Source organism: Trachemys scripta, chromosome 4 (genome assembly GCF_013100865.1).
Source record: "Trachemys scripta elegans isolate TJP31775 chromosome 4, CAS_Tse_1.0, whole genome shotgun sequence".
In the NCBI taxonomy this organism is placed as follows: domain Eukaryota; kingdom Metazoa; phylum Chordata; order Testudines; family Emydidae; genus Trachemys; species Trachemys scripta.
The window spans coordinates 74702395-74725042 of NC_048301.1; the positions used below are offsets into that span (position 1 = coordinate 74702395).

Consider the following 22648-nt stretch of genomic DNA (forward strand, 5'->3'; position numbering starts at 1 on the left):
TTCCCTGGTTCTTTGAAATGATGAAGGGATTGACACAGTGAAGTAATGGGAAGGGAGACATAAGAAGGAAGGGCAGAGGGAATAAGTTCAAGGCTTTAACTTGATTTGGTCTGTGGTGCTCCCTTCTGTTTCCCCACACTGCTTTACTTCCCAGTTCAGTGTGTCAGGTCCCAGAGACTCTCCCCAGCTCAGCCCTCTGGCTGCAGCATGGCAGAAGCTCCCTTGCCTTTCTCATTTCTTCTTGTGCCCAGGATCTACAGAACATAAGGAGATGCCCCCAACCTGCGTGTTTGCCAGGTCTTTTATTTTTGTTGTTGCCATTCTGAGTTCTGCAAATGACCAGCTATTTCAAGATCTGGAATCTAATTCTGAAAACTGAAGACTTAGTTGCCTCTGAAGTTTTAATTGACATGCACTTTTGCAGCATTTCTTCATTTAATTTAATTGAGGAGGGTTATTTATGTGGTCATTTACTATACAATATATGTAATGGGTGTATATTCGCATATATACGTGTGTAGACTTGAATCTCATCTACTCAGACTTTCAATTGTCCCTTATTTTTCTAAGTCGTTGGATGATATGGAGTCTTATACAAAATTTAATATTTTTCAGTTCTATATTTTTCTTGTGTTGAGGGAATAGTAACTGAAAGGATTTCTTGAGACACCAGCTACGCAGTTAATCACAAATAAAATGCAAGTTTCCGGAGGGATTCCCTCCTGCCCAGGAATCTCAGTATTTTTCCTCACACAGCAAATCTTGGAAAATTTGAAAATGAAACATCACATTGTTACTATATCTCAAAATGAGAAGGTTCAGGTCCATGTAACATTCCAAATATTTATATACATTTGCAATACATTGTTAAAGGAGACTAAACCAGTGTGCATCACTCAGTTTGACCCATGGGATTGGAATCAGGACTCCTGGGTTTGTTTGTTTTTTCTGGATCTGTCACTAAAATAGTGGCAACGAATCCTTCCGTGAAACTTCTACCCCCAATCTGTCCTTTGATATTTTCATCATTCATGGTTAAGGCCGCGGGTAAAAGAGTAGGGGGAAGTATATTCACTTGTTTCCCTGATAATTCATAAAGCAATTCAAATATTAATTCCGGATTTAAGAGCAAGATCCAATCTGTTCTATTACATACATTCTTGTTGTTATATATACTTGCGTCTAAACAAGTAACAAGTCACATGCCTGAAGACTCTACGGCTATTTTGCACCTGGGTTTTGTTTGGCACAAACTAGTGATTCAAAAAGAAGGATCTCATCACCCCGCCTCAAATCTATGAGATTGAGACAGAATTCATAAAAGTTACAGTGGGCTCCTGGACAGAGAAGAAGATGGGACCACATGGCTTGTCATGGCCAGTCCCAATCGACAGTAAAACCTGAGGGGAGTGACACAGACACCGTGAAATCTGTAAAGCCTTTGCCTCCTGCAACAGCAAATAGCTGTGGGGAAAAATTAAAAGACAGAATTAGGGGATCCTTTCTGTACAGTTTTTAGAATTCTCCCTGCTAACGGTGCTTGCAAATGAGACTGAAGGGTCCCACAATAGTTTCTCTTCCGAAGCCCATTGATATTTTTATTTTATTTTATTTTGCACGAAATTATGTTGTCGTTTGTTCCTGATTTTTCCCATAACATCGGCGTAGAATGCAATCTTTAAAGCAGTGCGTCTGAAGCTGGGACTCTCTTCTCCACAAGCTTTCTAGAGACTGCCCAGCCACTGAACAGGTGTTGAGTTTATCTGGAAATATTTGACCAGCATGAGCAAACTGTGTCCAAAGCAAAAAGAGAGACCCACAATGAAACAATGGACACAAGAAATTCTCTTCTGGGATCAAACTACTGATGGAAGCTGCGCTTTGATCAGACAAAAGAAAATCGGTGTGCAAAGCAAACACGAAATAGCGTCTGTTCTCCCAAGAAGCCAGAGCCTGTGGGAAAAGAGGGAGACCTCAGTGCAAAATCCCAGCAATTCTTCAACAAGCCAACCTCTCTGCTCCACACTGGCCGCTCCCCGAAGTTTCCGTTTGATTGAAGTGGCACTAAAAGGAAGCCTCAGAATAACAGAAACGTGTGGAGCAGATGCGGGTACAACAGCTACCGATTTTTAACTCGTTTGTATCAGGACGAAAAGAAGGGGAGTGATTATTAGTGCGGCATTTCACCCAGGGTGAGATTTCCCCGCTGAGAAAAGAACATCTCTGAACCCCGCAGGGATAGCCCTTGAATTCTGAGGGTGGGGAAGTGGAGAGTGAGGGTGGGGTACGGCGGCGCTGTATCCAGAGTGTGTGTGCGCGGGTGGGAGGGACCGCTCCGATTTTTCTGATTTTTCTCTGAGTCCTAACGTGAAAGATTAAAAACAACTATTCTATAACCTGTGCTTAAGTGGAAGCCCATGCTCTGTGGGAATTTGGCAAGCAGTTCAGAATGTTCCTTCTAAATTAGATATAATCGATGGACAATTAAGAAGTCAGAATAGCAAGAGCGGAGCTGGATATATCACTGTATCCACATGGGACTTTACAGGCGCGTGGTGACTTGATGCAAGAAAAAAAATGAGCCAAATTCAGCCTTGGTGCCAACTATTTGGGTTGATGTTGAATAATACCGGGAAAGGATTTGGCCATATTGAACCAGGAGCCTGATCCAAAGTCAATGGAAGATTCCTACTGACTTCAGTGAGGGGGTTGGATCAAGTCCCATTTCCTCAGAGTGGCCTTTCATCACCCAAGAAACGTGTTTTCAAAAAAAAAAGTAAAAGATCTCCGAGAAAAACCACCAAGACAGAGGAAGGCAATGAAATCAGCTTCTCCCACCAGTACCCAGCATGGACTGTGTTAGTTTAGTTTAGTGGGAGACAAAAATAAAAGGTAAAAAACATAGCACACTGAAGGGCCAATAGCGCTGTTGCTATGCAAACTAAGCCGGGAGCTCCTGAAATAAAGATGCAACAGTAATTCCGCTGCAAAAAGTTTTGGAGATTAGCACAAAATGTATCCCACCAACAATAGCGTTAAAAATAAGTTCGCTCAGATGAGGTACAAAAAGGCGCTCGCAGTTTGGTAGTCTGGAGCAAAGCCTATGAGAAAACAAACTCGTGATAGTTTCCAAGATCAGGTCTCTGCCAAAAAACGGAGGGGAAGAAGATGTGAAAAACTACCCCTCCCCCACGCTTTGAAAGGAGCCCACTCGCGGAATGGGGGTATTTAGTCACAACTTGGAAACATCTTCTCCTCTCACAGAATAATAGGAGAAAGACAGACAAGGGATTGCAGGAGAGTGCTGGAGCCGTCCCACAGCCTTGCAAGCTATTCCCCTGCACAGCTCAGGACTGGAGGCAGTCACAATAAAAGGGGTCCTTTAGCAAAGTGGGGGTACAAAAAGTGAAGCAACCAGAGCCTGAAAAAAAACGATTATGATTTTGGATGGGAAAGAGTGGCGGATTTAGCCTTACAATGAATATTTTAACCAGGAATCCCATTCCCCTTGATTCCGCTCCTCTAAGGTTTTTAAAGGAGAAATTTAATCCGGCCACTTGTTCAAAGCTGTATTGATGAGCAGTTTGCCCAGAGAAATATGTTCTCTCTCTGACAGATTAAATCATTAAGAATAATTAATCCGAGAGATTAATACAAATGCCCAGTAGGTCATAAATCATATAATCAATCATATATGTGTGTTATCTACACAGAATTCTAGCATATTCTTTCATAGATATATGCTAGAATTCTGTGTAGATAACATCATATAAGTGTGTATGAATAATATACTATGTCTCTGTATGTACACGTATGCATGCGTTTACAGATTAATTGCTGACCACTGTATTTTTCATTAGATACCACACGAGCCTGGGTTTTCCATTAGACCGAAATAGACGTTTATTTTGGAGCCTGAACTGCCTGAATAATCCTCTATCAAAAGACGACATCGCTACCATTTAAATGCACTCGTCTGTTTCTAGTCCAACAACGACTATCTGCTTGAAATTAAAACTTTGCAAGGATGCCACGCGCTATTTATTTCCCCAGCGAGAGGCTGCGGTGCAGCTGTGATAGTGTGGAGCTGGTTTCCCAAAGTAGCCCCGACTCTGGTGGTTTGGGAAACACGATTGATTTCGCAAATAGGTCTGGTGCACTCAGAACTGTCTCGGTCAAACTCAACTGTTCATAGGCACGTGGAGTTTCAATATATCTAATCTTTATTCAGCAAGGACTTATTTTCAAAACAACATTAAACTGATGGGATCATGATGTGAACTGAAAAGCTATCCAGGATTTTTTATATGTATTTACTATAAAAGCAGGCTGGAGCTGATCAGAGAAAAGTGAGCTTTGGTTTTCGCATCGATTTTATACTGATCAACAGACAGTGGGGTCGCTTCAGTCAGATAATGGCCTGTTCAACACGTTTCCTGCAAATATTAAATGCATTTGATAACATATTCATGAGTCTGGCTTTCTAGGACTGCAGGAAAGTCGAAAAAGATTTTACTTTTTTCTTCCTTTTAAATATAGGAACGAAAATCTGTACCCGTTCAGTAAACCTGATAGTCTGGGGAAATCAGCTGTGTGCTTATATTAATTTGGAGCAGAGACGATGTATAATTATAGACTCGGTGTTTGCTTTTACTTTGTTTACACAGCTTCGTTTACAACCAAAAATAATCATCGTTCGGATTTGTGAAGGGACTTTGGACAACAACAAAATAACATAGATATGAAAAGCAATTCTCCAATTATTTTTAATCGCTAGATTTCAATGAATTTTCCAAACACCCTTTAATTCGGTAACGGTTCCTGCGTTAACCTCTCACTTCCAGTGACACAAATTGGTCATTAGAGAGAGAGTTTTATAGCAAACCTTTCCACAGTGCTGCAGATTATCCTTGATTGGAAGCTAATTAAATTTTCGTTACAACTTAATGCAACTAGGGGCTGGGTTAGCGAATGGTGAATAGATTCACTGGACAGAGCCTTTGTTTCAACCATCGAGAGATGCCGTTTTGATCATTACCAGTGTATATTTATTGTTGTAGTTCAGGATCTTGGGAATCTCATTCCTTTTTAATGGTAGCTTTGTTGAAGAGAAATCCAAACGCCAAGTACCATACCACACATTTTTATTCCAAGAGTTTTGAAATACCCTAGCATTTCTTCATTAGAGTGGTTGAGGCTGGTGCTGATTCTTTGCCAATAGAATTGCCCTCGAAACCACTGCCTAGAAACCTCTTTATTCAACACTCACAAATAGGTTTTCTCCTTCATGTCTGGGTCTAAAAGTTCAATGAACTCGAGCTACTGGCTATAAAACTGGAGCCAGACCTGGAAAAGATGCGGTTATCTTCGAGGCGAGATACTCACCCTGCAGAAAGAGACCCAGAGGAGAATCCCAGGTTTGCAGGGCTGAGTTTTCTCTGAGGATTTCCCACTGGCCGTCCAGAAGTGGGTTGTTGTGGTTTTTTTTAGAAAGACGTGAATGTATCGAGTTGAAGAGAGAGGGAGAGCGAGAATGGGGGAGGGAGGAGGAACGAAAAAACGAGGAAAGAATTAAGCAGGTAATAAAGAGAATAGAGAAGGGAAATCCGCTGAAAGCTTTCTTGGACCAGAAACTCGAGCAAGCCCAGCGCTGCTGCTCTGCTCCGAGGGAGACTCGAAAATGTTTTGAAATCTAATAAATGAATCCATCTTTGGCTATTTAACGAGGACCTCACTAGAAAACCCCGGTGTGTCGTTGGGATAAAGGGCAGCCCGCCCCCCTTGCTGCATCATAATGTATTTATTACTAATGTGCGATATAGAGTTTTGTCAGACAACGATATTTACAATGCTGGTTATTAGTGTAAAATCTCCCTGCCTACTGTAACAATCTACTTGCAAGCGTCTAAACCGCTTCACTCCCCAGTCCCCTCCCCTCAGGTTATTCCTTTGCAATCAGGGTTATTATTCCCTAGGCCCGTTCTGTTAAATTCGAGGTTTGCAAATTTGCTTTTCCGACTATGTAACTAAATCTAAAAACGTGAGTCTGTTCCCCCAAGTCCGAAGTGGGGGGTGGAGAAGGGAAAGGGGGGGGAGAAGAGCACATCTGCAAAAGCCCCGAGTGTATATTTACAGACAAACGTCAATTCTCGTCTCCCCTCCCCCCGCGCACCACCCGTTGCACGGACCTTGGGCCCACTGACTTCCTTAGAGCAGGAGCCGGGCCTTCTGTCTTTAGCGATATTTGGGCTCATCTCCCTCGCGGCGATAGGCAGAAATGATCGTCCGGCTACAGGCGGCGAGGAAAGGGTTAAGGGCCTTTTTGACTGAAGAGCTGTGGATGCAGTTTGCGTAATATCTTTATTACTGAAAACTTCAAGGTAAGAGCGCGATAGAAACCAGATGTGAGGGATGGAAGAAAGGCAGGATTTAAAAAAAAATAAGCGTAAGGGGCGCAGGAGTTAACTGGGGAAGCAGGAGTGGAGTCCGGTTCAGCTGATGGGACCGGGGCTGATACTGGTTTGCTTTTAAGCCCCTTTGGGGTTGCAATTGACCTTTCAGTCCAGAAAAGGCTTCTTCCAGTCCCAGTCCCTCTACAAGTTCCAGTCTCACCGCCTCGGAAGCAGGTTATCTAGTAAAACACTTCTCTGCTACCAGAGGGATTTTAATAAAAAATCACGAGCAACAAAGAATTGTTTACATCTGATAGAGGAAAAAATGTGAAAATAATAATAATGAATTAATAATACCTCTAGGAGCAAGGACGAACTTGCCCTGGGTATGGGGTGGCTGTCTTCAGCCCTTAACAAGGGGCAGAAAAATACCCCACAGCAACACTGAAAAGGTCTAAAAAAGTCATTGCCAGTCCTGGAGATGCCAGAGGGAGCGGGGCTGCTGCCAAAGGGTTAATTGGGGGGAAGGGTGAGGGTCTTAAAGGGATATGGCTGGGGGGGGGGGAATCCATATTGCTTTTAATAAAGGACCTAATGGGGAGGGTGGGGGTTACAAAGTCTAAGGTCCCTGCAGCTGCGTTGCAAAGTCAATAGTGAAGAGAGCCAGAACGAATCGAGTGTGTCATACCCATTAAATTGTTCCCTGCTCTTCCGCCCTGCACAGATCCCCATATTCATCCCCTAATTGCATTAATGTCATGTGTTTGATTTTCTATTTTTTAATCATAAAAAAGTTTTTTTATGCAAAAGATCTGACCACCCCCCCCCCCACACACACACACACACACGCTGCTCCCCTCCTTCCTTGGCCCCCTCCCCTCCACTGTCATCATCTACATATTAATTGTGGGAGAGGTCTCGGGTTTTGTATGTGTGTGGGGGGGAAAGTGTTGAGAAGAGTCTCTTTGGACTTTAGATAGCTTGGAGGGTGAGACAGAGAGTGAGTGTGAGCGAGAGAGGGAAGAAAGGGGGGGCAGATCCCTTTCGCTCTGCAAGATCTTGAGAAGGCTTTGGAGATCTGGTCAGCTTTCAGGAACATCTGAATCCTCTTAGAGTTCCCTGGCCCAGCTGTGAGTGTGCATGTGAGACACAGAGCGAGAGAGGGAGAGGGAGAGAGGCAGGCTCCTGGTGCCCCTCCAAGCGCATTAAGGACACTCGGGCCTTTTAATTTTAGGAATGAATGCTGATACTTGTGTTTCTTATTGTGATCCGGCTGCCATGGATTCCTACTACAACGCAGCCTCCCAGAGCACAGAGGGCTCCTCGCCTTTTAGGGCATTTCAAGCAAGTGACAAGTTCAGCCCTACTTTCCTGGCCAGCAAAGGACAAGGCTTTGGTGACAGCAGCAGTAAGTGCCGGAGCCGCTATAGCCAGCAGGAATGCCAGTCCCTGGATGGCAGCGGGCAGGCTCCCAACTCTGCTGGGGCACAAGGCTCCTTTAACAAATACCAGCAGCAGCAGCATCTCTACATGCAGCGAGGCCCCTGCAAAACTCCCCCGGAGAGCAACCTCAAGCTGCAGGAGACCAGCAGCCACAACGGAGCCCTGCAGGTCTCCTGCTACGGTGAGTCCCGTGCACATGGCTCTGGTGGGGGCATGTTTGCTGCTGAAAGTGGCTGGGGCGGGGGGAAGGGAAATGGGAAGAGGGGCGCGCAGATAAACTGAAGTGCCAGGAAAAGGGAGAAACGAGCGCGCCTTTGGTGGACAAGGGCCACATGCTTGGGACCCTCTTCTCCTTCAGTGTGTGCTCCGTCCCTATTCTGACTAAAGCCCTGCTGGAGACGAGGGGGATCCGTGCCGGGATCGGGCCTGTATCTGTCGGAGAGAGGTAAATAGATTCGGTGTGATACCGATGTCTTTCCAGCATGCACTTTGAGCAGTAACCCAACGCGGGCCGTTCCCCTGATACTGTGCACCCTTTGCCGGCTTCGGATCCCGTCTTTCAGTGCAGAAGAGATCATATAACGGGAGAGGATGGAAGAAAACAACCACGTCCCCTCCCCTACAGATGCACATACTCCCAGGAAAAGAGTGGGGTGGGATGTATAAAAACTCCCCCCTACCCATTTTCCTGAGGTTGCTCTGAAATTGTCCCAGTACTGTGGGGGGGGGGGGAGGGGTTTGCGCGTTTTGAAACAGAGCAACAACATGCCCTTGGGAGAAACAATGGGTTTTATTCTGTTTTTTTTTTTTTTATTTCGCATAGAAATGACTTGTCATGTACAGACTCGCATCCCTCGATTGTAATTTTATTGTTGTTGCTATTATTATTATAAAGCCAGTGCCTCTTTGTGTTTCCAAGCACAGCCGTGTTCCAAACCCCCCTGTATTTTCTATGACAGCAGCTTATTTCCTTTCGGCCCGCTGCAATGAAGTATTATAATTTCTCTAGATCTGATGCACACCTAGAGATTGCTATTCTGCCACTACAAATTAAAGAAAATCCGTAATTGTGTTCTTAAAAAAAGCCAACAAGTTTTAGTTAGTCCCTACTGAAAATATTCCCTAATGTGGCCTTCTGTTTAAATGTGAATGCTGAGAGAAATCTGCTCTCCCCATTACTGGGTTATCTTTAGTATTCGCCTTTCCTCCCCGTGCCACTCTGTTGATTTCTGCCCTGCGTTTGACTCATCAAAGGTAACACACTTGCATCCTCTTCATTTCATTAGTGGCAATTAAAGACATCTCCTCGCATTGGCGCTAAACTAAATAGTATTAAACCGGATTTATTCTCATTATCTTTCAGGGGATGTACTTAAAATGACATACTAACGTTTGTTTAGGCGTTTCCGTTATACTTGGAGGTTTAAAAAATTCCTCTTCTTCTGGTTAAGGGAAAGTGAAAATAAAAATCTATCTAGCTCACTATCTATCTTTCCTGTTTCTACACAAATGCTAGTTAATTAACTCCTACAGTCTGAATTCACTGCTCTTTCAAAACCAGGTCTCAGTGAAAGTTCATTTTTTTCCACTATTCCATCAATCAAAAGTTACCCAAAGCAGTCCTAGACCAGGAACAAACTAGAGGAATAAAGAGAAAGCAAAACACTAGCGATGCCAGTCAAAGTGAGCAATGGAGAAGTATTACAAAGGGGAGATCAGAAGTGCAAGGGAAAGTTAAGTCTTCTGCAGCTCCTGCTTTTCCACAGTGCAGCAGCGGTGTGCTGGGGTTACTTCCTATCCGTCCTTCTTTAGTTCCATTTTCTTTTAACCCTGGTTTGGATTATGTCTGAGCTTCTCCAATTGCTTTTATTTTATTATTTACTTTCTCTCCATGCACCTCCCTTCCCCCTTTCCAGACTTGAAACAAGTCAAAGGCACCTTCCTTCCCCCACCCCCTAAGCATCTCCTGAAGGCTTGGAGTGTTTGCTGACTATAGGAAAAGCTGGAAGGGACGGGGCCCGGGGTTACATTAACAAGCCATCCATCACTCGTGCTGCAAGGAGCCAGCCTGGGCAGCCCCTCGCAAAAGGGTGCAGCGGAGAAAGATGCTTTGAAATATGTGTACGGCCAATCTTCAGCTGTACTGTACCCAGCCCCGTTAGCTTCATTTATTTCCCCGAATGACAGCTGATTCCAGAGACATAGCTCGAACCAGAGGCTCCTAAAGTCCAATGAGGAAAGGGGAAAGGTCTCCCTTGTCCCAGCAACTTGAAAGCTCCTCGCCTTCTGCAAAGGAGTCCCCCACCTTTGGTGAAGTGCAGGGAAAATCTGTACGCTGTGCACCCGCAAATGGCGCAGGCACCGCGCGCAGTACAGGGAGAAAGGCTGCTAGGCAAGGGAGCTGTGATCCACAGGCTGCTACCCCCATCTATAATGAAAAAGGCAGACAGCGCAACATGTAATCGCTGTAAAAAAAAAGAAAAAGAAAACAGCCCCTTATAATGCTCCGAAGAAGCCCCACTCCCCACCTGCCAAGGGTCCGGGCTTTTGCGAGCTCCAGTCCCTAACTTTCCCACAGACACCATTCTGGATGGGAGGAATGTGGGACCTTCCTTCCCAGAAACGACCCTGCGCAGAAGAAACCAGAGCGATTTAGATTAATTTCCCCGAAAACTGAAATTAAACTACCAGCGCCCAAGACTTCACACCCAAACATTTTTCTTCGGGGTCCTTTGATGACACAGCAAATACAGATATCAGAGTCTTGAAAGAGAAGAATTCCCCCAGAAATGCTGCAGGGAAATGGGCAGTGGAGTTGCATGGATTTTGTTTGCTACGGGGCTTGTAGCGCGAGTTCTCTCCCCCTCCAACCCCATAACGCCAGGTCTGGAAACTCATCGTGGCTGAATTGTCAGAAAGAAACAGTGCCGGGCAAATCCCCTGTGTCCATATAGAATGGGGACTATGTCTATTCTTCTTTACACTGGTCAGTGGAGCTACTCCAAACCTACAGCGGTGTAACTGAGATCAGCGTCTGGCCCTGGGTCACTTCATGAGCAGAAAGAAAGATTTAGTGCATAAGGGGGGTTGCAAGAGTCTGAAAAAGAAATACAGATACAGCCTCCCCCATTCAATGTGCTGTTTCCAAATTCCCCACACCCCAACGCTTTGAAATTTCATTGCGCCGTTCTGTAACTCCACGCACCACTAATGGAATCCCAGGAGGGAATGCGCGGTGTCAGAGACCGATACAGTGAGTTACAGCGCGTATGAATTTTAATGCGCACGATGCAGAGCACTCCGAGTTACCTGATACAGAGTTGTAATAACCACATGCTCACCTGGAACATTATATGTCATTACCCTGAACCTTTCAGCCACTCATTTCCCAATACACCTCCCTGCGAATTTCAAGATGATAAATCAGAAGGCGCTGGGGCAGGAGAGGGGGAGGGAGGGAAGCGTCTCTCTTTATACTCCCCAAACATGTGCCATCGATATGTTTTAAATAACGACTTTCATTATATTGGACTCCACTAAATAATTCGCTGGGCCTTTAACATAGATTGTAAACTTTTGGGGACAGAGAGGATCTTTCTGCGTGTGTTCTGGGGCAATGGACGGGGATGGCGCTGCATAAGTCATTACTAATTAATTAGTGAATAAATAGTATTTGAGGCCATGCCTCGGAGGTGCCTGATTTCTCTGAAAACTCTCTGCTAACTGGATTTGTTTTTTTTAGGTTGAAAAATCCAGGGCAACATCTTAACATCTGATGACACATTACAAGGCTGTATAGAACCAAATGAATGTATCACCCACATTAATGCCACCGGGATTCTGTATTCCTATCGATTGCATATTTAGGCGTTTGTTTGTTTGTTTTGTTTTGTTTTATTTATTATTAAGCAGAATTCCCAATTCACTAGTGGTACCATAGAACCCCTAACATTTTTAAAAGTCTGGTGTGATGTGGCTTAGAATACATGGCAATGTAATAAAATCTGTGAGGAGAATTAATAATAATAATGGCTAATGATTAAAATAGTTTCTGGTTAATAGTAAGTGTCCACTGTAAAATTTGGACGGATTGCTGCATAGAGGGAAGAGAGGCATGCAGATAGATGGAATTTCTTCTTTTCTAAAATTAAATGAAAATTTCAGAGCCGTGTGAGTTTATGTGGTTCTGTATCTGGAATGTAAAAGGGGGGTTAACCCCTCCTTTGCGGGTTACACCATCCCAGAGATAGAATTCCTGCTTCACAAGCAGCGAAGAGGAGGGGGTGGGAGAGAAGAGCTCAGGAGCCCGGGCCAGGGCGAGCTTCCCAGAGAGCGCGCGCTGTGTTGTTTTAAATAATTCTCCCACCACTATATTGAGTCGACACTCGCACGCATGCCATTGTACCCTGGGATGATTTGTATACATTGGAAATTAGCATAACTGCAATAATGAATAATCGCTCTCTTGTATTTCTGGTTAACCAGGGCTTGCAGTTTTGCCAAACCCCAGTTAGGGTTGTCTTTTACTAATCTCGGGTTTTGGGAGTCCAGTCACTCTAGGCTGAGTTTAGCTCCCTGTTAATACGGGCATATATCTACGGCGGGTAGAAATATACAGATGAGCATAACAGGCGACTGCCAATCCCGTCCTTTGGGCCAGCTGTTTCTATCTCTGTGTTAGCTAGTTCGGTGGCTAACCTAATCCCAAACCGTGACACTATCTATGCTGCCTGGCCCTGACTCTCCCCTCCAGGGCATCAGTATTGGACTGGCGTTGCCCCATTGGCCTCACTGGAGTTATTCCTAATTTACCCTGGTCTGAGGGGAGACGCGGACCCTGGTGCCAGTGTGGGGTCACGTTCGGATGAGGATGAAACATACTTGTGGAAAGAGACTTATGCCAAAGAGGGGAAAGGTGCTGATTCTTGCGGGTCCCAGAATCTACGGGAACCATAGGGGGGACCCCTTTTCAAGCATCATAACAACCACCATCCTGGATCCGTCAGTGTTGATCGTGCAGTGCCGAGGCTCTGTGCGCCGCTGCCACAGAAGGATCCGTGTGCCGGGAGCTGGGCCAGAGCTGCTCAGAACTGTGTGGGCCATAGATGCTGGAGCTAGGGGCTGTTGAACCCCCTGGCTAGAAGTGGTTTCCGCTGTATGCAGGGTTTACAGTTTGGTTCAATGGCTCTCAACAGTCCCACTCTACAAATTGTTCCAGCCCCCCTGGTGTGGGCCGCATCGGATCCCAGGTCTGGCTGAGGGCTTCAATTTAGAGATGGGGCTGCGAGAAGCCTTCATTTGGGCTGTCAACTCGCTGTAATAAGGCGCTCAGGCTCACTAAATCGCCCGCTTCATGTTGGCCCCACGCAGCTTTTCTTCGCTGGGCTGGGCGTGACCAACAAGTGTGGAGAGTTGAAGGCTTGGCGCTAATGGCCTCTGCAAACCAAGAAAAATGCAGTTTTATTTGCTTGTTATTTTTCTCTCCGTTTACTGCCCTGCTGAGTGATCCGGCCTGTATCTCACTGGTAAGCTGGAGGGAGATCAGTTTAGGAGTGCCGAGCAAGTCCCTCTGGCAGTGCCTGCGCGGGTTTGTTGCACTGGCTTTATTCCCTCTATAAAATTCCCAGCTGAGCCTTTTCCTTGGCCCCTTTATCTCGTGGCGCTGTCCTTTCTAACCTCTCCACTTTGCCCCTGCTAAGGACCCTCGCTCAGCAGATCCTTTGGGCCTCCGCTGTCGCGTAGTGTATCCCAAATCTGAACAATAAGGGCCGATCCTTCCCCCAGCCCCCAAATTCCTAATGAAGCCATGGAGTTTTGGATGCGCAAAGAATGCACATAGGAGGGGACCCGATCCGGAGCGCAGTAGTCTTCCTTCCCCCAAGCCTTGTCTTCACTAGAAAACTAGGGCGAGATAAAATCCTGATTCTACCCCCGCTGGATGGCAGGACTTGTACTAGTAAGGGAGGGCCACGGGTGCGAATCTTGCCGACAGGATCGGCCCATACCTCCTCCTCTTTCTGAGTAGCTGTTTCCCTTTGTTAATTTCAACCGGCTTAGCCCTGTTGATTTCCGTTGGGTCTGACCAACTTCTGATGACTTCTAAAAATGCTGACCCCCGCCACTCTCCTCCACCTGCATCCAAAACACATCAAGCCCCGTAACTCGGCCCTCTGCATTTTTCTGATCATCAGCATCTAAAGAATGGGAATAAAAGTGACTGTGAGACTCTGTGCTGGTGTCCCACTTTAGACACCGTTAGGTCCTTGGCTGGAATGTAATGTACAAACCTAGAGCTACGAAACAAACGGCAAAGATCCCCTGATGGAGAGGGGTTTTAGGGATATATGTTTTTTAATAAACACGTTGTTTCGAAGCTATAAAAAGCTTGTGGCTGCCCTACGCTACTATCCAGACTATCTACTGGATAGTAGCTATAAATGTAGCATAAGGGGAGTTATAGTCAAGTGTAATAACGAAGCGATAACAGAAATGCTTCCAATTCATTTATGGCGCATTTCGATTGTGGGGTCACCGAGACGAATGAAAGGTTTTAGTTTGCTTAGTGATGCTCACGAGTCTTTCCATTTTGCATTGCGGGCACAACATCTTCACTATTCCGATCCGCAATTTTTGCAAAAGCAAAGGAAATGGTCCAATCACTTATAACGTTTAATTTCCAAATTGTATTTGTTTTCTCTGAAATCAAAGGAGAGTAACTTGGACCGGGCATGCACCAAGACAGGTCGTGGAAACAGATTTCGGAGTCTAGAGTCAAAGAACTTCGGTCTGATGTTTGTACAATAGACTTTGTATATTACTAATAGAATTTGCATGCTGTACGCACACTGAAGGCGTCTCTGTCTCCTGAATGCAGCAACATTGCTTTCCTTTTTTCACTGAAGTCAAACTACCAGTTATGGATTATCCCCTAAACTGGAACCAGGAAAAAAGCACAGGTTATATCTCAGTTTAGCGGTGGGGAAAAAACATCAAGTGGTTTATGTATTAAAGTAATCTGAATTGTCATTTCTTTTACCTAGAGGTGATGTAAATTACAGTTCCTGGGAAAAATACTGCTGTCTTGAAATATGGTTTTTTTTGGGGGGGGGGAACCTTTAGGGGAATGAAAGAGAAATATGCATTAGTATGTTTGCTCAGCGGGTTAGAAGAACGCAAACTGTTTTTCCTGGCATAGGAGAATCTTTAAATACAAGGTTATGCAAATAATAACGATCTATTTTATTTCTGTGCAAATATCAAATGCAATCTATAACGCTTTATCAATAAGTGTAGAAAGGAATTGCCACAGGAATTAAAGGATCTCTCCACACTGTTATATTTCTGATATATTTCTAATGCACTTTCTTTATTTTTATTTTTACATGTTTGCAAAATAGCGTCTAAGAATTTTCAAGCGCTTTAAAATGTACGAATACAAGAAATACCCTTACTCCAGAATGAGCCATTAGCTGACGTTAAAGACTTAAAACATATTTGGGGCCTGCTCCAAAGCCCACTGAAGTCAATGGAAAGGCTCCCATTGACTTTAAGGGACTTTAGATCGGGCGCATAGTTCCCTGTCTTGAAGGTATTCACTGAGAAGCGCTAATCGGCTGTGATCTGGGCAGCCAATCTCCTCTTCTCTGCGCGCTCCAAGCTCGTAGAGGTGACATGTTATAGTGGAATTTTCCTGCCATTTGCTCTCTACGTGTGAAGCAGTTTTATTGAGGGAAATATCAGCTCTTCCACATCTGCCTGCGTCAATATGTGGAGGAGAGGAGATGGGTTAGGGGCCTGTGGGTCACACTTAAAGGGGAAGGGGTCGTCACAGTTTCGAAGTGGACATTTTAATGTAGGGGTGGAAATATAAGGACCGCACTGGAGAATATACCCAAGGCATGTCCTCCGTATTGCGTGTGGCTGGAGGCGCCGCCACAGTGCTAGCTAAGGAGAGGAGGTGGGGGAGAAGGCTCCTGTTGGTGTATCTCAAGATGCCTAATGATTTCCCGTCAATAAGGCTGCCTTTCTTTTGGGTTCTCTCTGCCCGGCAGATCCCCCGGTGCCAAGAAGTTGAGGAAGGGGCATTCTGAGAAGCTTTCCCTTCTCTCTGCAATGCCCCTTCCTCTCCTTTGCGTTCAGAGGGGCTGGGAGGCTGCTGACAGCATCTTTGCTGCGTGCGGCCACCGAGAGACATTTTTGTTTGTTTATTTGTTGCTTGCTATCCCCATCCAGGTGCGGGAGAGTCCCCTACGCTGAATTCCCTGAAGTCTCCATTCGCAAAGTGTTCAAATGCCCCCCTCCCCACCCACCCCTCTTTGTGTATGTGTGTGTGAGAGAGAGAGCGAGCGAGCTTCTGGTGCCCTAGCGCGACTCCAGGGCGGGTCCCAATTCAGTGAAAGTAAAAGATCCTCCGGATTCAGCAAGGTACAAGGGAGATGCGGGTTGCTCTGAGCGATCTGGAGGCGACAGACCGAAGCAACACGCTGGGCCTAGGGGGTAGAGAGAATGGGGCATGACTAAGTACTGGGTGTTCTTGCCTCTCCCCTGGGGGACTTGTGGTCACCCTTCGCTGGGGAATGTATCATTTATACTTTCCTATCCCTGAACATAAGCTTCCTCCCCTCCTCCTCTTTCACCCCACTCCCTTCTCTTCGTGAAGCATTTTAGACAGCAGTGGGACTACGAGTCGGTTAGACTCACTGCTACCTGGGAAGGGGGATGGACAGGGATCAGAGCTGAGAAAGAGTTTGAAGAGGGACCAGTGGGGAGAAAGCAGTGCCGCCCCCTCCGTAGTTAATATCCCCCCTGCTTCAGGTGATTCTGACCGCCTGTTGCGTCGGCCAAAGGCAGCCGGAGATGCAGAGAGAAGTTTGTTTCAGACACAATTTTTCTTCCTTTAATCTGCATCCCCCCAAGCAATAAAAGATTGAAAGTCGTAGAGGGGGAACACACAAAGGGAGGGACCCACTACCGCTGTGTCATCAGGGCAGCGTCTGGCACTGTCTGAAGAGGGGATTACGCACATATATCCTGCCTCCATCTCCTTCCCCGCTCCATCTCCCCTCATCTAAAGCCCCTTCCTGCACCGCCGTACTGCCCTGAAGCCAGATGTGATGGATAAGGATCAGAGGGGAGCCCAGGTTCCAGATGTGACTGATAGGGATCAGAGCCGAAGTGGATCTCAGGAGAGAGTCAGACTTTCTCTAGGCCGGGGCTGAATGGGGCCGGTTTTACAGGTCCTGAACTTTCACTCCCCTCCGAAGCTTTGAACTGGGCTCTGCTCCTGACAAGGGTCCTCACATCCAGATAAAAGGGTGAGAGAGACTCCGGGTATCTACAGACTCTCTTGAGTGGTAAAGAGCAAGGGGGGATGGGTGGGTTGCAGGAATAAATATGTTTTGGAGATACATAACTGGAGTGACATTAAAGACTACATCAGAGAGCGAGCTGAAGGAAGGAAAGGCGAGAAGAAAAGCAAGGGGGGATGCGGGAAAAGCAAGCCTAGCACGGAGAAAACGGACAGAAAGAAACCCGGCATGAAACACAAGCAACGCCTGAAGGGGGGGGGGGGAAGAGGCCCCCCCCCCCCCCCCCCCCGAAAAGCCAGGAAGGGAACAGGAGCGACGGGCCCGAAGAACAGGAAGGAAGAAGAGAAAGAGGCGAACACTGAAATGAGACAACCCCAGAGGAAGGGAAACAGGCTGGGGAAAGGAGGCAGAAATCAAGGGAGCGCAGCAGGCAGATGTTCAGCGCGAGCGAGCAGCCGGCCTGTGGGCTCGCCTCTGAGCGTAGCTGGCTCCTTTGAGAAGCGGCCTCTTCCCATGTTTTATAACGCCGGCTTTCTGTGCCAGCTTCGCGTCTTAGGGCTCCCCGAGGTGCAGCTGACGCTGCTTTGGCAATTGCCTTCTCTTTTTTATAATAGGGCCACCAGATCTGCCATTCAAAGACTCCAGCAGCACCCTCCCAGGGAGGGGAGGGGAGGGAGCGTGCGCCAAGAAGTTTGGCTAAACTTAGGTTTAAGCGGACACTGGAGGTAGCGGAGTCTCCCTGCGCACACAAACCTGTAGGATTTCCTCAGTGAGCTAATCGAGCAGCGGAGGAGTCGAAGGTATGGCTTGTGCGTGTTCCTGGGTCTTCGCAAGATGATTTATTTGAGTCTGTTTCCAACCCGTTTTGCTTCTCTTGGCTTGGCCGGTAGATCTGGCTTGAGAGTTTTATAGGATTCCTGAACCAAGCAGTTTATAACACTGATGTGTCAACCTCCCCTTTATTTGTATCTTTCTTTTCTAGGCAGGAAGGTTTCTTTTCTCACTAGGGCTGTTTATTTTCAAGTTGTCCTGTGCTGATTGGCATGAACTCTGCTTTATCCACCTCTTTCTTACCAGCAGCAGGAGGAGGAGGAAAACAGAGTCTTAAACGTTTATTAGTCTGAATTGTTTTGAAAGCAACACGCTGCAAAACAGATGAAGAAGCTGATGGGGAGAGAGACTTGGAGATGCTTAACAAATGTGTCTTTTACTAAGGGTTTGATGTAGGAGTCCCATTAACAATATATATTGATGCCAGATAGCACAAATGAGCTCTGTGTGTGTGTTATCTGGAGCTGCAGGCTGTTTATTTTGTACTCCTTTTGGAGTGTACGTTCACTGTGGTTGCATGACTAACTGGCGGGAGTGATTCACTGGCTGCTTTATGGCTGACTGCTCAAAACAAGTTGTGAATCAAAAGAGATTTTTTGGCTTTGGTTTCTAACCTCCCAAGTTAATGCACTCAGAGTTTAAGGGGAGCTAATGTGCAGACTTCAGTCCCTCAGATCTAAAAGATTTATTCCCTTTCCAAGTCCCGCATGCAAAGCCTTGATGAGTTTCCCTTGTAAGAGGGAGGAGGTGTCTTGGTGGCTCTCAGCCAACGTCTAGTGCTTAAGGAGATCTCCAGCCACATCCCTAGCCACTTAGTTGTCCAAGTATCTGGCTCTATTGTCAATTACATATTGAAATCTTTAAAGCCATTTATTATTTTGTCAATAACATTGCACTTCTATAGTGGCTTTCATCCATTGAGCACTAAGTGCATTGCAAAAATGGGAAAGTATTATTATTCCCATTTTACAATTGTAGAAATTGAGGCACAGAGAAGGAAAGTGATTTGCCCAGGGCTGAACTGTGAGTTGGTGGCAGAATCAGGGATAGAAAATAGGTCTCTTGATTGGCAGACCCTTATTCAAAGTATTAAATTGTAGCTGATTGGATGTTTTCATGTGCCCTGACCTGTCTATATCTTAAACCAGTTAACTTTGCAAAAGACATTAATGGCCTAAATTTTCAAAAGTGAGTAGTAAATATGGATGACTCCGTTTTTGGGTGTCCAGCTTGAGACACCTGAAAGGGCCCAGACTTTCAGAAAATTCTGAACATCAGGTCTCTAAGATGTCCCATGTTGGGCATTCAAAAAATGAATGCACCCAAAATCACAAGTCATTTTTGAAAATGTAAGGCCAATATCTTTGTAGAGAAGTATTTTCAAAAAGGAAAGAACATTAGTTCAGAATTAGGAACAACCTGAGGCATTCCCCAGCAAGACTAGTATCTTTGCAATTTAAGAATATTTACATAAAGATGAACAGAAATATTTCATATAAATAAGGAGGATGTTATGGTGATTTATACCAGTCACTGGCTTTTCAGGTGCTCCAGACTTTTAAATGACAGTGTACATATTGAAGGAAGAAAACTATCTATCTTTAAACAAATGATGTTTAGCTATACTTGAATATTATATTTTCTTCAAAATATTGTTTATTGCACTTCACAATTTTTGCCTCTGCTCTAGTGAATTGAGATCCATATTTCAACTGTTAATTAAGAAGAGATGCTATAATAGGAATGGTTCTAATGCCCTTGATCTTTCTAGGATCTTCTTTCCATCATAGAGAGATTTGGGGAAGGAGAGGAGAACTATGAGGTGGAAAGGGAGTGGAGGGAGAGAGATGCAAAGAAAGAGAGAAATGGAGAGAGCTGGGAACAGAGTGGTGAGAAGGGGCAAGCAGAACTTTCTGTGATGTGGGCAGAGGGGCTTCATTGGGGTCTGAATGCAGAGGGCTGGGTATTGTTTTGATGCAGCTGTGGAGCTGTGTGGGCAAATGCAGTCAGAAACACCTCAAAAGCAAACAGAAAAGGCAATGAGGAAGACAAGAAGAGCCAGAGAAGCATCTGTAGTGTGACCCTGAGAGAAAAGCTGAGAGAGTTTTTTGGGTAGAGTGCTGGCTAGAAAAAGAGGCTTGGAATATTGACCAAGGAAACTGTCTTCTGTTTGACTCCCATTTAGTTCAGGGAAACAGGATTTTATATGTACTTCTTTGTAAATAAACAGGATTGAGTCAAAAAAACACCTAGTTCTATCATCAATTGCTCTTCCCCACAATCCACAAGACCCCAAGTATTGGCTAACTGCTCATGTCAAAAGGGTTAAGCTGCTGTTAAGGCTGGGATCCGGTTTCCAAGGAGAAAAATTGTGAGCCAGTTATTCCTAATGTCCTGAGATGGCACACATGATGAGTATGCTCACAGAAATCATAGATGGACAAAAGGAAGTAAAACAAAACCGGAAGGAATTAAATCAAGATCTAAATCAAAAGCTGGAAGCTTCACAAAAGGAAATAAAATCATATCTGGAGGTTTCCCAGGAAGGGAATGAAAATTGACCTGCAAGTAGAGATGAAATCATTCTTGGGGTAGCAACTACACAATGTCTAGGGACAATGGGAGGCCCAGGTGCAACATTCCCAGTCTGGAATGGCAAGATGGATCAATGAGTGACCAGTTACCTTACTTCCATGTCCCAGAAGGTTTTCCATTAAATAAGGAAGACTAGGACTGCTTTGGCCAAATTGGAACTTGCAAACATTGATGAGCTGCAGCAAGGACATAGGAAACTGAAAAATCACCTTCAGAAGGAAATTAAAGGGTCACAGACCACAATGGAAGGCAGCCACCTGGATGAGGAATTGGGCCAGCCAGAGGATTTGGATAAGGTAGGACATTTACAACACTTCTCTCTCCCATTTGTAGCCCAGATGGGATAGGTCAGATTGCCCCTGCTCAAGTAGTGCAAAACCCCACTGTCTTTGAAGAGAAAACTCCCTGGGAGGCTTATTTGGCTCAGTTTAATGCCATAAATCAAATAAATGGCTGTGAAGATGAACAGAAAGTAAGGTTTCTAGCAGCCAGCTAGCGTGATCCAGCTTCAACAGTGCTGAAGAACTTAGCCCCAGAAAAGACACTGAGTTATCCAGACCTGGTACAAGCCCTTGATATTTGATTTGGAGACAGTGGTCAATCTGAGCTGGCCAGGGCACAGCTAAGAGTGAGAAGGAGAGGGAAGAAGACCACATCTGAAATAGCAGCGGGCCTAAGGAGACTTATGTTCCTGGCATATCCACTTACCAGTGAGGACAGGTTTTCCAGGATAAATTTGCAATGGACCAGTTTATAGATGCTCAGTGGGACCTGGATTTGCAGATCAACCAAAGGAGGCCAAAGACACTCGGAAAGCCTTCGGAATTTGTCACAGAACTTGAATCTTTTCTTGCAGCTGTTCACCAAAGGAAGAAACAGCTGCTAATGAGGAAGATAGAAGCTGACTGCCATGAGCCCTGTAAGTACAGTTCTGTATCTAGTATGTATGATGGAAAAGGGTATTCTAATCTGGTTTATTACATTTTTGAATTATTAGAAAAATGATTCATTTGGTTTGTAAAACAAGGGAAATTGACAATAATGAAAAAATGAAGGGAAACAGTTCAGTTAAATGCTGGTAGTGTGAAAAAACTGGCCACATGAAGGATTGTTATAAATATAAAGCAGGTCAGGACAGAGCATCACAAATGTCTAGTGAAACCTCCTCTCCCAGCTCAGGAAATGGGGAGGCACACAAACTGAGTGGGCAAAGCTTGGCGATACAAGGATTAGCCCCATAGTTTTGGTTTATATCTGGGCTTTTAAACAACAACAATGGGAGTTTGCCTATTGAATGTGTGATAGGATCTGTGAATTGAATATAGTAATAGTGGACACTGGCTCAAACATAATAGTTATTAGACCAGTCACAAAGGATAGGGAATAGGAGATCCAAAATTTAGCCACGTAATTAGTCTCAAATGGAGACAGTGACTGAAGCAAAGACATTGGTCCAAAACCGGGCAAAATTGTATTTTGAACCTTTGGAATTCAGGCAAGAAGTCTGGATAGCCAAGACAGTGGATGAGCTAATGTTGGTTTTGGTTTCATTATGGCTAATAACTATGTAATAAATGCCAGAAAAGACGTCCTACTAATTAAGTCTGTGGAAATTCCCTTTAAAGATGCAGCCCAGGTGAAGCACATGGCTTATAGGAAATTGGTTTTCAGTAAACAAGTTGTCCTGCCTCCAGGGGCAGAAACGATAACATCAGCTACATAAACCTGCTTTGAGATCCAGGATCTCAGGAGAGGAATCTAGGTTATATCTGCTAAAGTTCTTGTGGCTCTGAATCAGAAACAGATTCCTGATCATTTGCTGAATGTTTCTGATAAGCAGCAAATAGTTTAAAAACAAAAAAAGGGAACCACTATTGCAAAATGTAAACTAGTGGATCTAATACATGCAAAAGAAAACTACAAGAGGAAGTGGGGAAGGTGAGCTCCCAGAGTTTCTACTGGACTTGTTCCAGTGCAGTGTTGTATATTTAAATGAGGAGCAGTTGAACAGTCTAAAAGAGTTCTGGTTGGGATCAGGAGTTGTTCTTCTGAACTAACAAAGATGTAGGTTGCACTGCA

At 45.1% G+C, this 22648-nt stretch overlaps 1 protein-coding gene across 1 annotated transcript in view; it reads left to right on the plus strand.

Moving 5' to 3' along the window:
• The first annotated feature begins 7628 nt into the window (after positions 1-7628).
• ALX4 (ALX homeobox 4) overlaps positions 7629-22648 on the plus strand; it is a 63854-nt gene continuing 48834 nt past the window's right edge. The window contains exon 1 of the mRNA XM_034769613.1: positions 7629-8016. Coding sequence (XP_034625504.1) covers positions 7629-8016 — 388 coding nt within the window. The remainder of the gene's footprint in view (positions 8017-22648) is intronic.